At 40.3% G+C, this 18,406-nt stretch overlaps 1 protein-coding gene across 1 annotated transcript in view; it reads right to left on the bottom strand.

The window, feature by feature from the left end:
* The window catches only part of CACHD1 (cache domain containing 1), a 194,650-nt gene that overhangs the window by 53,403 nt on the left and 122,841 nt on the right, over positions 1 to 18,406 (bottom strand). Inside the window, exons 5-7 of the mRNA XM_065409688.1 lie at positions 7,659 to 7,785; positions 4,542 to 4,686; positions 2,948 to 3,164 (exon numbers count right to left, since the gene is read on the bottom strand). Of these exons, the coding sequence (XP_065265760.1) occupies positions 2,948 to 3,164; positions 4,542 to 4,686; positions 7,659 to 7,785 (489 nt within the window). The remainder of the gene's footprint in view (positions 1 to 2,947; positions 3,165 to 4,541; positions 4,687 to 7,658; positions 7,786 to 18,406) is intronic.

Below are 18,406 nucleotides of genomic sequence, written 5' to 3'. Positions count from 1 at the left end.
GTTGTGAGTTCAATCCTTGAGGGGGCTATTTAGGGATCTGGGGCAAAAAAAATAGTTGGGGATTAGTCCTGCTTTGAGCAGGGGGTTGGACTAGATGATCTACTAAGGTCCCTTTCAACCCTGATATTCTATGTTTTTGGGGTGGAATGTTTCTGGTCACACTAACTTGAGATGACTTCCTTGTCGGCATTCTGGCTCCCTATGTGAATGGGTGTACAATGGTAATGTGGGGGAAAGAGATTCTTACACCCTCACCCCCTCCAGTGCTGGGGCAGTCAGAATTTAATCCATGGTTTATGTGTTTGTACAGCTCCTAGCACAATGGGGTCCATGACTAGGACTCCTATGTAGTATGGTAATACAATAACAAACACCACCACCACCACTTGATCTTTGGGATCCTAAAGGATGGAAAGCACTATGGAAATGCAACATTATATGTTATAAGTTTGAAGAATAAGACATGACACATACTTACCATTCATCACTAAGTCATTTTGCCCTACTTAGACTGAACACATATCAACATATTTTTCAAGCTGTAAAGAATGTCTTATGTTAACGGCCTATCTCAAAGCCTCAAGGAAATTCAAATGAATGCTTACGCTCCATCCTATAGTTCAGCATTTAAAGCATCTTATGTATCAGTTAGGGATCATACATTGGTCCTACAATACCAAAGCACACTGAAGCATATTTCTGAAAGACTGCTAGCTTACCTCTGAATTCCCTTGCTTTGGTGGAAATGTCAAGTCTTGCCCGACTGATTTAAAAAAAAAATTTTTTTTGAACATCAGTTCGCTGTTTTGTGTGTTCTGAACTAATGGCCTGAAAACGATTTAAATCAAAAGTGTTTTTTGATGCAAAGAAGCACCTGAAACTTCTATTCTCCTTTCCTTTTTTATTTCCCCCCACCCCTCCCCCCCACTCTTTAACTAGAGACAGCTTTTAAATCTAATCTGGTTTAAAAAAAACACTCCTCTAGGAGTATCCTCTTATTTCCGGGAAAGGTTTTATGGCAATTAGCCAGTTCTCCTATACAGTTAATGAACCACATTTTCCTTCCTACAATAGCACTGGGGAAAAAAACAAACAAAAATTTTACAATACAAAGCCCTTAACTCTCCCAAGAGCCCGGTCTTTAAATTTTCTCCACTTGTGGAGCAGGCTGTGCATTACTCGTCCACCTGGTGTGTCCTGTAAATCCAGAAGCTACAGGAGTTTTGTGGCTGTGGTGTATATATACCGCTTGCAAAGCACTTTACAATACTTTGGGATTAAAGGCACCACATGAACGTAAAATAATTACTGAGCTGCTGGTGACACCAATATAATAAATATTGTCAGAAGGCTGGGGAACGCAGAAACGTCCATCTTTTCAGTATAATTCTTATCTTACACACCAGGAATGCCTCAGTTTTTTCCATTATTAATTTACTTTTCTGCATGTGAATGGTTTCTCTGACATGCCTGCAGATCCTTTTAGGGAACAGAACATTAAAAATTCACAGTAAAAAAGAATAATATTATCTTGTTTCTTTTTGCACCAGAAACAAAAAATAGACAAGAAGATTGTTTACAAGAAAATGGAAGTGCATCACACATCCTCTTCTCAGAATCATTGTGTCCTGTCGCTCAGGCTCTCGGGTTTGTTGTACACATTATAAATCTTAAAAATTCTTTTGTTCTCACACATAGCCTTAAAAGGAGAGACTGTGTATTGAACTTTGAGCTTCAATAATGTGTCCTTATGTACCAGTGCCTAAAATATAACAGGTTTCAGAGTAGCAGCCGTGTTAGTCTGTATCTGCAAAAATAACAGGAGTACTTGTGGCACCTTAGCCTCTAAGGTGCCACAAGTACTCCTGTTAAAATATAACAAGTATTATTCATGAAACTCAAATAAACCCAAGTGTTTTCACACTGCAGAATATACCAGTGTCTTCTATTCCCAATACACATGGAATGCTACGTACATAAGCAAGAATCTATTGCCAACGTTCTTTGAAATAACGAATGATAACTAAGCAAGACTTATTCCAGCCAACGTCAGCTGCATTAGATTTATCATCACCAGGCCGCTACCCTTCCCTCACTTTGTCACAAGTTAAAAGCCTGCCCTTGACAAAACCTATGTTTGAGCTGAACTAGATATAAATACAAGATAGCCTCAGATATGTTGGGCCTATAGCTCAACAGATCCGAGTGCTTACCAATCTAGAGGCGTACAAAGTGAAATGGGAGCACAGTTCACTCCATTGCTCCGGGTCGAGCACTAGGCTCCTTGGATGTGTGTTATTGCTTTCTTTTCTTAATAGTAAGTTTCAGTTAAGGGTCTCTCCAGTGCCCATTCGAAACAATGGGAAGTCAAATAGAAAGCATGGGACTAGATATGAGTAACTCTACATGTCTTTACACACACAAATTCAAGCAGATTTTCTTTGATGAGTGAGAATACAGTTAGGCCACCCTCACATATACATATAAATATCATATCATATTTCAGGCACAGTGGTTGTTCTCTGTGAATGGTTTTTTTTTATGAGAAATATTAATATGTTCCCAAGGATTTTACATAGCCAGAGCACATCTGTGCAAATGGGAATTTTACCTGGCAGTGAAAGAAGTTTGCTGTGCTAATGATTACCATTAAAAAGGATCCACATCTGGGAAATAATTCAAAGATCTGGCAACTCATCCCCATAATTACATATTACAGATAATAAGGGAAGTGGGTGGAAGAAGCAAATGAAATGTAATGGACAATTTCAGCAGCCACTAAGTAAGTGGATTTAAAATCCAGTATATGCTATTTGATCGACATGGTAAATATTTTTAATAAGACACTGCCCTGCCCAGGCTCCTGTCAATGTGAGCAATTCAGACAAAAAAGAAATATGTAAACTTAAAAAAAATAATATAAAGGATTTTATAAAAACAGACTTACTTCCTTGGAGTTTTGTGCCATTGTTTGTATTTCGTATTAATTGAAAAGCCTTTTGAAATCCCACTGCATGCTGGGTAGGGTTGTCGGATGATTTTATACTACTAACGAAGGTGGACATCTTCCTTTTTGTCTCACTAGTGGCAGGAGACAAAAATGTCTTATAGCACTGATCCAGTGAGCAGGTTCTTACTGTGTCTGCCACGGTTAGCACTGAGATCTTAAAAGAGAAGAAAATATATTGGATTATTTTACCATTTATAATTCTTTATGTACTGATATAGCACACAAATGATAAGCCAACGGAAGAGTTTCTGTGGATTTAAAACCAATTGTTAAAAAATAAAATGCTTGAGGCATAAATCCATCACATTTGAAAAGGATTAGACTTATGCTGATTAAGGTAAAAAGAGACTTTGGCCTTTTTTTCTCAGATGAAATCTGCTTCATTCTGCTCACACATAATAGTTACCATACTCTCATAGGCAAAAAATCTAAGCAAGCTATAGATATCTCAACCCAAAATCTGCAGAGAGCATTTTCAATAAATCTCCAGTGCCTACAGAAAAATGGAGCACTTGTGGGGAAAAAACTAGGAAATTTCCATAGGCAAACATAATGAGCTCTATACTAACTTACTGTACTTTTAATATTTTATTGAAAGTGAGCCAAATTCACCACCACTTTTTATCCTGTAGATAAGTTAAAGAAAGCAGTGATAATCCTTGCACTATTAAATGTATCAGTAAGATAGTTTATGAAATAAGTGGCATACTTTACTATGAGCTATGATTGATGCAAAAGTAGTGACAGAATAAGAACACCGCTGCATACTGCAACAGCAGTAAATGTGTGCCTGTAAAACAGATTTCAAAATTACCAAGTTACTGCATAATTAATAAACGTGTTGTTTTAACTTATAATAAATATTTCTCATTCATATAACCCCTGATTCAGCAAAACACTTAAGCACATGCTTAACTTTAAGCGCATACTTAAGTGTTCTGCTGAATTGGAACCATAGTACCTTCTACCATAGAATTTTAAAACTCTTTCCATGCATTAAGTCTTATACATATATTACAGATGAAGAAAATTAAGGCAGAGAAAGATAAAGTGACCCCAATATCATGCAGAATGTCTGCAACATAGCTGCAAAATGGAACCCAGCCCCTGTGCTTTAGCCATGCTCTTCTCTTATCTAAACTCTCTAGGAGCTTTGCAGACATTAATTATGTTTCACACCATCCCCGTAAGGTAGTGAAGTAAATTATCTTCATTTCACAGCCTGGAAAATGGTCTCAGGGGTTAAATGATTTGCCCAAGGCCACTTAGTGTGCCAAATGGTAGAGTTGGGATTAGTACACAGCTCTCCTAACATCTGGTCCTGTACCTAATGCACTGTATTCTCAATGCTTCCCATTACAAAAATGGTTACAAAACGTTTCCTAAAAAGCTGAAAGCATTACAGATAAATAACTCAGAAATATGATTTTGTTTTAGATAAGTGCAAAAATGAAAATGTAAACAACCTCCCACCCCTCCGAGGATGGTTAAAACTAAGGAAAGACACACTAGTGGCTTAGTGCAAACTCACCTTATCATGTTCATCTATAGAGCTCAGAATAACCTGAGCTGCATCTTTGGCAATTTGAAGTTGTGTCTCTGTGACTGAAGCCCCATGGTCCACAATGATAACTATGTGCTTAGACTGGGGTCTAACCGTAGAGACATAGACAGGCCTGAAATGACATAAAACATATTGACATCATGATGACCTCTCAGCTTACAGTTTCCATAGTAGTTTACTAAATAAAAGGAAAAGAAAAAAGGAATAATTGCTTGGCTTCATGAAATTTTACATTAGCGAAGAATACCTTGAAAACTTAACCTGATGAGTTTACAAGTAGAGTTGCAGGGCTAGGAAGCATTAGTCAGGTAACAGGGTTCACAAAGAGAGTGAGATAAGGTCCGTGCCCCAAAGAGTTTACAATCCTGCAACACTTACTTTTTACTTCATGCCTTTGAGTAGTTCCACTGAAGTCAAAGGGACGACTCATGCAAGTCAAGTTAAGTTTGCACATAAGTGTTTGCACGATTGGAGCCTAATTTCATACATCATGCAATGACAACTGACAAATGACAGGGAAGAGGAAGGACAATAACAAGGCCACACAATGACTGTTTTGACAGATGGACGTCCAGAGGTTCTGCAACCTGTAATTTTTGTAAAAGTGTATTAACTCAGTGACACAGTCTGAACAAGTCCCCTGCACAATAACTGACTAAAAGAAGATTCCAGCTACTATAGAATGATCCACACAACTGACACCGTGGCTAGAATATTTAGACCAAATGGTCAAGTGTGAGTACCTGCAGATTAGGCACCTAAATCCTGATTAAGGCACTTAAATAAAAAGGGCTTGATCTTTAGAGATGCTGAACGCTCAACTCCCACTGACACTAATGAGAGTTGTGGGTGCTCAGCACCACTAATAATCAGGTCTCGTATTTGGGTGTCTATTTATGTAGGTGCCCAATTTTAGGCCCTAATTTTGGAACATTCGGCCTTAGTTATCAACCAGCAACTTGCAGTGAATGACCTGTTTTGTTAAAGCATCAGCAGTGACAGTGTTCGGGGATACTGTCTGTAACTATCTCAGCATACACAGCACAAAGATTTTGGAAACAGAATGAGTAAGAGTGACAAGGAGTAACTGCCTCATGATGAACACTTGATGCAGTCAATCTTGGCCATATGGAGAGATAAATACAATACTGGATGTTTGCTGGTTACATGACAAGTAAAAATCTGTGCAAGCTGTGTATAATTGCTTTAGCACAGTAGGTTTGGTTTATCACAATGAGAATAAGGCTCCTGCCAGGAAGGGCTTTTCTATGAATGCACTGGAATGTAATGCACATAGGTCATGCTCCACAAGCCCTTCTTATCTGTGCATTTTTAAACTGGATTATCAAAATTTGTCAAAGTCTGCTAAAGGCACTTAGCGTTTTCGTGTGCATGTTTGCCAACATCAAAATATACTACTTGGTGAAATGTTCAGATATAGTTTGATACCGTGAGGTATGTGAGAAAGATTTACCAAAGATCTCTTTTCAGGGTCTCAAAGCTGGAACAAATTAGAAGGATCTTGAATAAGAAGTAAAAACAACAGAACCCTTTTCCCTGTTAACGTAGACCTAAAACTACTTGACTTTAAGCATGAGTTTTGGGATCTAATTTTTAGGACATCAAAATCACCCACAGAAGTCTTATTAGAGGAAATGCAGAATATTTTAGAAAAGGCATTGAAATAAACAGCTGGCACAAACCAGTTCTTAATTATAGAATAGGCTGCAGCTCTACAGTGGTATTAATACCTATCATTTACACAGTACTTCTGATCTTCAAAGCACTTACAGGTTAACTAGTTCATCCAACAAACCCTCTCAGGTAAATACCGGTAAAAAATATCTCTAATTTACTTATGGAGAAATTGAAGCAGAGATTGAGTAATTTGCACAAGGTCAGAGGAAGTCTTTGTCAGATCTGAGATTAGAACTCAAGTATTCTTGGCTCTCAATCTTTACACCACACCCTTCTCAGACCACAGTATGTTCAAACAAGCCCAGCCACTCAGATCATATGATGATGACTATGGGGTGAACACCTACATATTAGATTAGATTGCTCAATTTTGACAGATAAGCAAAACACATTTTTCAGTCTCTATGATCGTCTCTCTCTTATATGGAAATATTCCTGTATGAACTAATATCTCCTCAGTAAGATTCATTATCCAGCAAGGTTAGTTAATATACAAGGAGAGAGTCAAAGGCGACTAGATTTTCTCAAAAGACCACCACGAGGTGCCTTCGTATGCTGGCAAGCAAATTACAAAGCTGTAAGGCCTTCCTAAGTAGTCCATTACTTCCAATGTTAACCATGCATTTAAAAAAAATTTAACTAGGAGAATTTAGAGGCCTTTCTACAGAAGGGAAGTAGGCCTCAATCCTGCAGTCTCCAGACAGGCAGAACTTCCCACTGCAATGAGTGGGGAGTTCCTTCCGAGAAAGGATTGCAAGATCAGACCCAGTAACTCTGCATTACAGCACTTGCAAAGGAGTATAAATTTCAAAATGGTGGATGTGAAATTCAATTGTAGGAATAACTTAATATTACAACCTCTCACCAGGTTGCTCTACGCATTGGTGCTAAGTTCATATAGTGAAGGGCACTAGAGGCCAGGGAGGAAAGAAATTGTACTGAAACTACTTTCCAACAGGGTTACATCATAAACAGATTATTAGCATGGCTATCTGAATCATCCAACCGCTTATTCCTTAGTTTATTGTTCAGTTTCAAGTAAGTTTCTTAGCAGAAAATGAAGAACTGATTTTCTACCATCTTCTGCGTTTCTCTACCATCTATGAAATGTTAGCAGGCTGAGGCATTACTTACAAATGTTTACTGGATGTTAAGGTTATTAAGCTGAAGCTAGGGAGAGGTGAGTGTGTCTGGGGGTAATCTTATTTTATCCTTCCAAGTAAAATCTCTACTGAAAGTTTGATTTGCTGATTTTTAGAACAACCTAAAGAGTCAACGTTCATGAGGACTTTTTAGAAAAAACGGGACGCTGGATTGAAAACAATATTTTGAGAATATAATTTTAGCACTTGGTTTCATCTGAACACAAAAAGAATAAAATCATACCTGCTACGGTGTTCGTAACTTCCCTTACACCGGAACTTGTGTGCTGGAAACACAGTAAAAATGCCTTCTTCTGAGCTAAAGTATTGCCATTTAATTCCTGGGTTAGACTTCAGATTGTCAGCAAGAACTATGGAGTGAAAAGGAAAAAAATGAATGGGACTGCAAAGGAAAGTCAAAGGAGATGTATGCATTTATACATGGCATCTTCAAAATACCTCACGTTTGCATAAATAGCAAGAATATCCAGAGTTATAATACCTAAAGCCAACAACAACAAGTAGTAGTATTGGAAGGGAGATAAAACTTCATGTCTCACAATCATGTATGTTCCTGATTTAACTTCTAAAATCCAAACTGTTCCGTTTGGTCATGTCCTTAGTGATACTTTAATATTTTTTGTGAAGAACACCACATTTTCCCTAGCCATTGTTTCACTGCCATGAACTCGACTTCTTAGTATACAATGAATTGTAACAGATTGTACAGACATAACAGATTGCAACAGCTCCTTTAGCACACCTGGACATTTCCTTAGTATCTGCATTCTCCATACAATTCATAAAGCTGCTCTTTGACCCATCGTGTCCATGCAGCTTCTCCTGAAAGGCGTCATGCACATACAAAATATCCACTTTTCCCCAAGGATGAATCCCCAACCACTCAAATCCTCATTGAACATCGTCCCCTCCAAATTCCCAAAGCACTAGTACATTATTTCCCTACCTGAGGGATGATGGGAAGAGTGGCCCATAAGGCAGTAGAGGAGGAAGGAGGGCAAAGAAAGCTGCATAACCACCAGTCCTCCCCACTGCAAACATACTACTGCTGATGCGAGCATCTCCCTGAAAAACCTTCTGCTTTCCCCTCCAGCTCAGAAGAATGTGAGAGCAGCTCATCTGTACATGACTACAAGAAAGCAGCCTGCAAAATAACCTTCATTTTGTTGCTTCGATACACAGCTCGACCCACTCCCAGGAGCGCGGGCAGCCTAACACCAAGAAGCCAACAGGGGAGGAAGTGAGAGAGAACAAAAACACAAACAAAGCTACATTAGTGGGAAGAGGCACGCACCCACCAATGGGGGAGTTTCCACAAAAATAAAATGGGAACCACTGCAGTGATCTGTATGGAGTTGTGGGGACTCTGAATTAGGAGGCTGTTTTTAAAGTGATAGCCCAAAAATACACCTGAAACCACTAGCTCTTTTGTAATCCTTTCACTTGAAAATGGTTGACTACACACACACACACACACACACACACAAACACACAAACACTTTACAAATAAACCAACACCACAAAAGTAAAATCCATCCCCTTGCCTAGCAGTACTGACTGCAAAATATTGATGAGTGAGGTTACACGCTTCTTGAAATTCAAGTCTGTGATGGAAACAATGATAAGCAAGTTATATGCAAATGATACTATTACAAATAATATTTGGGCGGAAAATGTTCAGAGAACCTTAACTCAGGATGATACAGTATCCAATGAATACTATGTGTCTATAGAAAACGGAAGTTAAAACATTAAAGGGAAGTCTATTATTTATATAGTTTATACATGAATCCCCCCATGCATTCTGGTCCATTAGAAAAAGTTCCTTTACTTTTCTCAGTGGCAGATCATGAGGGCGCTGAACATTCTTTATACCAAAATAGCCTCAAAAAGTAACTAATAGATGGCCCATAATGAGGCTATGGCCTGATCTGCTAAAATCCTCTGGCTTATATATTTTCATGATCTGGTACAAATATTTTGCGGAACTTTCAGTAAATATGGTTCCCATCATTCAGGGCTCAATAATAACTGGACCTGAGAGTGCGCCGGAAGGGATTAAAAGGATACAAGAAGCTTTCTCCCAACTACACCATACCCTCATTTGTGCAAGGGATGGACACCAGTGGTGGTCCCTGAACCCAAGGATTGCTCCAAGCTTCCAGAAAATGCTTCACTATAGATAGGGCCCTACCAAGTTCACGGCCATGAAAAACGCGTCATGGACCATGAAATCTGGTCTTCCCCCGTGAAATCTGGTCTTTTGTGTGCTTTTATCCTATACTATACAGATTTCACGGGGAAGACCAGCGTTTCTCAAATTGGGGGCCCTGACCCAAAAGGGAGCTGCGTGTGTGTGTGTGTGTGTGTCTGTCTGTCTGTCACAAGGGGTTATTTTAGAGGGGGTCACGATATTGCCACCCTTACTTCTGTGCTGCTTTCAGAACTGGGCGGCCAGAGAGCGGCAGCTGTTAGCCAGGCGCCCAGCTCTGAAGGCAGTGCCCTGCCAGCAGCAGCGCAGAAGTAAGGGTGGCAATACCATACCATGCCACCCTTACTTCTGCGCTGCTGCCTTCAGAGCTGGGAGGCCGGAGATTGGTGGCTGCTGATTGAGGGCCCAGCTCTGCAGGCAGCAGAGCAGAAGTAAGGGTGACAATACCATACCTTGCCATCCTTACTTCTCCGCTACTGCTGGCGATGGCGCTGCCTTCAGAGCTGGGCTCCCGGCCAGCAGCCACCGCTCTCCAGCTGCCCAGCTCTGAAGGCAGTGCCATCACCAGCAGCAATGCAGAAGTAAGGATAGCAGTACTGCCAATCCCTCCCCCCTCCCTTTACAATAACCTTGCGACCACCACACAATTATTTTTGGGTCAGGACCCCTACAATAACAACACCATAACATTTCAGATTTAAATAGCTGAAATCATGAAATTTACGATTTTTAAAATCCCATTACTGTGAATTTGGTAGGGCTCTAACTATAGAGAACAGAGCCGTGGCCCTGTCACCCTGTACCAGTTAACAAAGCTGGCCGCTTGCCAGGGGAACACAAGCTCTCTGTCAAATGGGGATGCAATGACCACACTCCTGAGCTGCAGTGGCACCAGAACCTCCTACCTTGGGCTATGGCTTTACGTTGTAATTGTGCCCTTTGGCCTTTATGGGCACACAATTTTAGTTTAAAAATTGTGTGTCCTTTTTGCACAAAATGATACTGCTCATTATAATCGATCACCATCATGGTCGTTGTACCAGGCACTTTTATAGCACTTTTCATCCAAAGCTCTTGCAAACCCCTTTTATGGTAGGTTAACATTATTATACTCATTTTACAGATGGAAAGTGAGGACCAAATAAGCACAGTAACTTGTCCAAGGTCATACAATGAGTCAGCAATAGAGCTTGAAATCTAGCTTTTGGGGACAGGATCCCGAAGTCTTACTCCAGTACCTAGAGATTGTTCATTCATTCCTTAGACTGCACTTGCTTCATTATTAAAATAGGAAGTGTTTCAACAAAGTTTTAATTTATGAAGTGAGACTTAAAAACTTTAAGTAGACATTTAATCCTAGAAAAGGAACAGCTGCCGGACACTACAAAAAAGTCAGCACAACAGCTGTATGCCAGTAATTTATACCCAATGACATTAACAAAACAGACATGGCTCAGTGAGAAACACATATAATCTCATCTGTCCATGATAAGGTTGATATATCTATATCTATATATCTACAATCAAGAATTATTAATATTTGATGCTAAACTAACATTATTTTACAGACATTACAGAAATCTGGATTAAGTACACTAAATTCAAATCACCAGAATTAGACACTCATATTCATACCACCTCTGACAGAACACATTAAAACCATGAGTCCTGGTCTCCCAAAGAACTGCACCCTGAGACACAGAAACAGCACTTGGATTTTTTCCCCCCCTCTTACAGTCATATGGAAATTTCTTAGCTGTCACTTAAGGTGCGTACCTCTCCTGTTACCAAAAAAAGACTGACACAAGATGAAGGAAGCAACAGATACACAGCACAACTGCTAGGTTTCTCCTACAGATGACATTAGACAGCTGCACTCCCACTGATTCTCTTAAAGCAAGAGGAATAAACACTAACAATGCACAGAAGAGGGAGAACACCAACTTATTAGCATAAGACTCCAATTTGTATGCCATCAGGACAACGACAGAATTCAATTCCACGCAAGCCAAATTGTCCTTTTCACTTGTGAGAAACTAAAACCAAACTTTTACTAGCTGAATTACTTTGGCTTTTTGCCTAACAGTGTTAACGGGACTGCATCAGCTTTAGATGGATGCATTTTGTACAAAAAAGTAGATTTCCTTACTTGTGTTACAAACACCTCATTTGATTAGAAACTTGAAAGAACTTTGGGAAAAGATCTAATTAACATTTCACCTTTAATAAAGAATTTACTTCTTGCATTTCCCTCAGGATGGATGCTGAAAATAGGCAAGTCAGTTTCATGTTCTGGTTCTCATACACTATCAGGATACTGAAGTATTCCAGATGGAATCAATGCAGGGGAATATTTCAAGCCACAACCAGATGATATACTTCCAATACCTGAGTGGAAGATTGTTCTTTGAAGTACATCCTCAACAGTTTAGCACCTTCTTGGGTTTCCCAGACTGGTTTGTGACTATATGGCTTCTCTCTGTCCAGCTCAGTGCATTTATCTTGTACAGTTATTGCTATTTTTGTCCTTTATCATTATGTTAGTGTTGCCAACTTTTGCAATACTATTGAGCGTATCATGATATTTCATGTTTTTCTTTATGCCCCAACTCCTGGAGTCATGTTATTAGGTGTCATTTAAAAAAAAAATCCAGAATTTCTAGTCCTCATCGTTGTGGAGAAAAGCTTGAAAAGATGAACCATAAAGGCTCAAAAAACACAAGGCACATGAACCCCCCCCCCCCCCCAGATTTAATAGTTTTAAATTTTCATGATTTTTAAACCAATCATGATTTGTGAAGCCTGACTCTTAAGCAACACTTAGGGTTGGTAATGCTGAGTCTGTCTATTAAACGCCTCGTCATAACAAAATATAGGATACAGCATTCACACAAACCAGTTTTGTACCCTCTTTCCCCTCCCCAATATTAGAAAGTAGAAAAATTTACTTTTTTTACATTTTGAAACAAGAGGTTCAGCATCTCTGAAAATCAGGCCATCTAAGTATGTGCAGGAATATTTTGTAGCAGAGCACTGAACTCCTGTTCACTATTTTAAACTTGCATTTTATTATTAGTTTCCCTGTCTGGCAGCGGGTTTTGCAAGTCACAAGTACGGGCTGCTGGAGAGAATTGCTGTGTTGTTTAGTGGGTGGCAGATCACAATGATAAAAGACTGCCAGCAAACATTTTAGCTACTTGCTTTTGGTACAGGTGTGGAATAACTGATGGAAGATGTCAGAAGTGTGTTCAGTACTTTTTTGGGCTCTGCACTTAAGCGAAAAGATCACAGTTTATTTGAAGATACTATTGGTTCATGTATGTGCTGTGCCATACATTTGAGCTCACAAGAAGTTGTGAACACTGGATATTTAAATTAAAAGGTCATCCGTGTAGATTTTGGGATTTAACCACTTTTCAGCATTGAGAAACCGCCAACTGCAGTATTGTGTCCAGTTCTGGGTACTACACTTTGATAAAGATATGGACAAATTGGAGAAAGTCCAGAGGACAGCAACAAAAATGACTGAAGGTATAGAAAATATGACCTATGAAGAAAGTTGAAAAAACTGGGTTTGTTTAGTCTGGAGAAGAGAAGACTGAAGGAGGACATGATAACAGTCTTCAAGTATGTAAAACGTTGTTATAAAGAGGAGGGGTTCTCCTTAATCACTGAGGACAGGACAAGAAGCAACGGACTTAAACTGCAGCAATGGAGATTTAGGTCAGACATTAGGAAAAACTTCCTAATTGGAACAGATAACCTAGGGAGGCTGTGGAATGTCCCTCATTGGAGATTTTTAAGAACAGGTTAGACAAACACTTGTCAGGGATGGTCTAGATCAGTGGTCTCCAACCTTTTTATACCCAAGATCACGTTTTGAATCTAAGGGCAACTCAGGGATCTACCCTGCCCCTTCCCCGAGGCCCCACCCCTTCCCCAAAGCCCCGCCCTGCTCACTCCATCCCTCCCTCTCTCCGTTGCTCGCTTTCCCCCACCCTCACTTACTTTCACCGGACTGGGGCAGGGGTTGGGGTTCGGGAGGGAGTGCAGGCTCTGGGCTGGGGCCGAGGGGGTTGCAGTGTGAGAGGGGGCTCTGGGCTGAGCCTGGGGCAGGGGGTTGGGGTGCAGGAGGGAGTCAGGGGTGCAAGCTCTAGGAGGGAGTTTGGGTGCAGGAGGGGGCTCCGGGCTGGGGCAGGTAGTTGGGGTGCAGGAGGGGGTATGGGGTGCTGGCTCTGGGAGGGGGCTCAGGGATGGGGGTTGGGGTGTGACCTCCCACCAGGCAGCACTTACCTCTGGTGGCTCCAGGTCGACGGTGGGCACAGCGAGGCTAAGGGACCCCTGGGGTGTGGAGGCTGAGGGGCATGTGGCTTCGCGTACTGCTCCTCTCTGCAAGCACCGCCCCCACAGCTCTCCTGGCCAATGGGAACTGCGGGGGTGGTGTTTGCAGGCAGGAGCAGTGCACGGAGGGAGACCCCTGCTCCCAGGCCGCAGTGGCTGCTTTCGGGAGTAGTGTGGGGCCGGGGTAGGCAGGGAATCTGCCTTAGCGGCAGCCACACTGCACTGCCACTGGAGATCGCAATCGACCGGTTGGTGACCACTGGTTTAGATAATACTTAGTCCTGCCTCAGTGCAGGGGACTGGACTACATGACATATTGAGGTCCATTCCAGTCCTACACTTTTATGATTTAACAAAGTGGTTATATCAACAACCCTGACAATTAGGCTATTAATCTCTTACTCATATAAAAAGGCTGAATTTCTGAAATTTCACCAAAATAAATTTTTTTAAAATGGGTTTTAAAAATATATCTTTGAATGTTACCAGTGAAGAATCTGGGATTTAACCACTCAGTTAAAAGTAACTCCAAGAGTATTATTCCATCTACAATATATAAAAAGTTTGCAACATTAAAAAAAAAACTTTAATAATTGCTGCATTAAAGGTAGACTCTATTATTTTGCTAACGAGTCATGCTTTAAATTCAGCTCCTCTCGTGAGAAAATAAAAATGTTCACTTTCCTAATGAACTGATTGTTCTCAAACCTCCAACTAATTACCAAAATCACTACCATCCTTAATGGCCTCTCTTCTTGCTCTTCCTTTTCAAAAAGTTCTGCTGGTTCATTTCCTTCAGCTAGTGAGTTAGTTTAAGGCGGCCTTCTCCAGAGACTGCCAATTTTATCATAACCCCCTGTTTATTTTTCTATGACCACAGCATACAATCTCCTGTCAGATAAGCAAGGACTACTACAGCTGAAAAAATAAGCTTTGTTTCCTTCAGGTGCACTCTTATTTTCCATCTACTAAAGCAACAAGAAATCCCTGCAGAGTCTTCCTACTTTCTTGTTCCCAACTACAAAACCAAGCAGATATTCTTCTTAGGTTCTATTCTCCCTCACCCCAAACCTTTTAATCTCTAAAATGATTGACTGTACTTTAATATCTCATATTTCCAGCAAAGCCAATCTTGGGACAGGTTCTATAAGCACAAGAGCCTGGCAAAATGTGTCACAAGGTGGATTGCCTGCCTGCCTTCTAACTTAAGGCTGCATTTGTCAAACTTCTTTCAGTTCCAGAATTACAAGCTAGCTGGTGCTCTCATGAAATAGTGCAGGGCTTTTCGCTAGTCATTTTATTTCGTGTGCCTCCAAAGACCTGGCCAAGACAGTGGCCTTTTGTAGATCTCTCTGCTTTCAGCACAAGATGCACTTTCTCCTCCCTTTTCCATTTGCAGAGTCTCCAGGACAGTTTTGAAAAGTACATCATCATAATCTTTCTAACATGTAGGATGATATACATACATCTTGTTTAAAATGTACGTGCTAGGATTCCATCTCAAACTAGTATGAAAGAGAATGAAACCAACCATGCCACCAAATAAAGGCCCATTGTTGGACAGAGGTTGTGGAAGCTGAATGTTCAAGATTTAAACACTAAAAGTGCAAAAGCTTTTGCGCAGTCCCTTAATTCTGCTGTAAATATGAGGGGGGGGAAGTTTAAGAATATTAAAAAAAAAAGAGAGCACTTAAGGATATTCTCTCTCTCTCTCTCTCCAATTACAAATTGCTACCAAGGCATGAAGGACTTTGAGAAGGAGACCTCTACGTGAATGAGTTTTGTAAAACTTCAAAGAGAATGTGATAATGATAATACTTAGCACTTATAGACTGCATTTTACATCTTCAAAGCATGGCAGAATCATTAACTAATTAATCTTCAAAGTGCAGCACAAACATTTAGTAAAAATTCCAAAAAAAGATTCAACATGATTATTCATTATAGAACAGTTACTTATAATTCTCTTGTTGAGCATTAAATTTGAAAGAGTGCCATAGGCTACATGGAGAACACCCTTCAAAAAAGGATGGTACACTGCATATACACACATGTAGCAGTTCTTTAAAGAGTGACTCTAAATAACAGCATCAAGGAGAACCTTGTTTATTGTTTCTCAATGATTCCAGAGTGAATTTGTTAAGTTTACAATTAAAGAAATGTTCTTTCCACCTGCTAGCCCTGAAAATTTAACCTTGGATTTGAAAGTCAAGCTGTGTCCTGACTTATACATTATCATCATCAGGAATAAAGGATTCTGTGACTGCAACCTAATTAACAGTCTACTGATGTTGTGAGCCAGAATTAAATCCAGCTCACTCTTGGGTAGCTCTGTTGGCTTTCCAAGGCTAACCAGTAGCAAAACCTTATTCAGTAAGGTTGGCAGACACAATTCCCTAAACATAAATGAAAAGGCTTGATGACTAAAAAGCTGCCATTTACAGTGTCACTTTTAAAACTATGTCAGCTCTTTGGGTGAAACTCACCCTATTGCAATGGGCACACAAAATCCTCCCCCCGCACACACACACTCTTGAGCGGCGGTACAGACAAAGTGGTTTTGCAGGGCCCTGTACCTTCTCTACAATCTGCAAAAGGAGGTTACACTAGCTCTAAATAGGCTGAGAAAAATCGTTTGGGGGTAGGGGAGTTGTGCTGGGTGACGGTTCACAGGAACCCTGCTTACTGAGGGGTATAAGGGTATGAAAGGATCAAGTAACATGCTGGCTTTGGGCGCGACATTCACCTCTAGCAGTAAAGGACCTGTTACTGCCAGTTAAAGAGTTCTACTTTTGTTCAAGTGGTAGAGACCTATGATTTGCAGATGAAGGCCCCAGGATCCAGACTTGATTCTTTACATGTGCCATATCCATCTACTAGAGCTGGTCAAAAACTGCTGCAACTCCCTCTCCCTCAATGGAAAACTTTATAACCAAAATAAAAAATGTGAAAAATTTTCATTTGGAACATAATTTTAGATTTTTAAACTGATTTTTTTTTAAATTTCATGGGGGGGGGGGGCAGAGGGGGAAGGGCACCACCACATCATACTCACCCTCTCACACTTTTTTCTACCAATCTTCCATTTTCTACTTGCAAAGGTATTTTATTTTCTGATCAAAATGAAGGTGTTTTTTAAAAAAATATTTCATAGAAATAATGGAAAATGACATGGAAAATGTCAAACAAAATAAATGCATTCAATTCTTTTGAAATTTTTCATGAAATATACTTACCTTTTCTCAACTACTTCTACTGCCTACTAATTGAGTCTATTGTCATGTCATGGATTTTCTAGAGCAGCAGTTGTGTTACAGTCCTGTGGTTTGCCAGGAGCCTGTGGTGTGAATTCCAGTTCCCTCCAACCCCTACAAATACCCCCCCCTCTAATCCTAGTTACTGAGGCTGTGTGGAATGGGCCAAAATTAACATTTAAGATTTGAGGTCCAGGGAGAACACAGTAATGTTTAAATTTATATTTTCCACATGGTTTCTACAAACCAGATTATTTAAACTGTGAGACAGCTGTTTAAAAACAAAACACTCAAGGGGCAGTATAACCTGGCTCACAGATAAATTGGTCTGGCTTTGACTTAAAAAACAGCAGACCCAATCAAGAAAGCATGCTGAGCTCCTGCCTGTTGGAAGAAGTGATAGGCTCATGAACCCGTTGTGTAACTGAGTGGCAAGTTTGGGGTCCAATCACAAACATGCTGCTGCATCCAGGATATAAACTCTGCTTGCTGGGAGTTCCCCAGAATTCAGAAGGAGGAGGGAAAGAAGGCGGGGGGGGGGGGGGGGAATCAGAGATCCAGAAGCAACAACACTTGTTTACACTTAAAAGTTAATACATAGGATGTGAATTTAAAGAGCAAAAGCTATTCCTGAATTACTCTTTACTCTATGTGTGCATTCTCTTACTTCCAAATAAGAGTGTCTTGTTTTGGCTTACCTCAGTGGTGTCCAACCTTACTACACAGGAGGGACACATAAACCTAAGCACAATCTTGTGTGGGCCAAATAGATTCTACATACACCTCTACCCCAATATAATGCTGTCCTCGGGAGCCAAAAAATCTTGCTGCGTTATAGGTGAAACCGCATTATATCGAACTTGCTTTGATCCGCCGGAGTGCGCAGCCCCGCCCCCCCGGAGCGCTGCTTTACCATGTTATATCCGAATTCGTGTTATATCAGGTCGCGTTATATCGGGGTAGAGGTGTATTTTAATAAGATTTAAAGTCACCTGTATTGATTTATATTTTAAGTTCATCTTGTTTAGTATGTAGGTAGGTAGGTAGGTTTTTTCTAAGTACAGTATTGTCTATTTATACACTTGTGTAAACTAAAATGATGTAAACATGCCAAAATGTTAATGAACCGGTACTTAGTATATTGTGTTGAAACAGGCCGCAAGC

Source organism: Emys orbicularis, chromosome 8 (genome assembly GCF_028017835.1).
Source record: "Emys orbicularis isolate rEmyOrb1 chromosome 8, rEmyOrb1.hap1, whole genome shotgun sequence".
NCBI classification, from domain to species: domain Eukaryota; kingdom Metazoa; phylum Chordata; order Testudines; family Emydidae; genus Emys; species Emys orbicularis.
The sequence above is the reverse complement of the archived record's forward strand: the minus strand, read 5'-3'. Positions and strand labels throughout refer to the sequence as shown.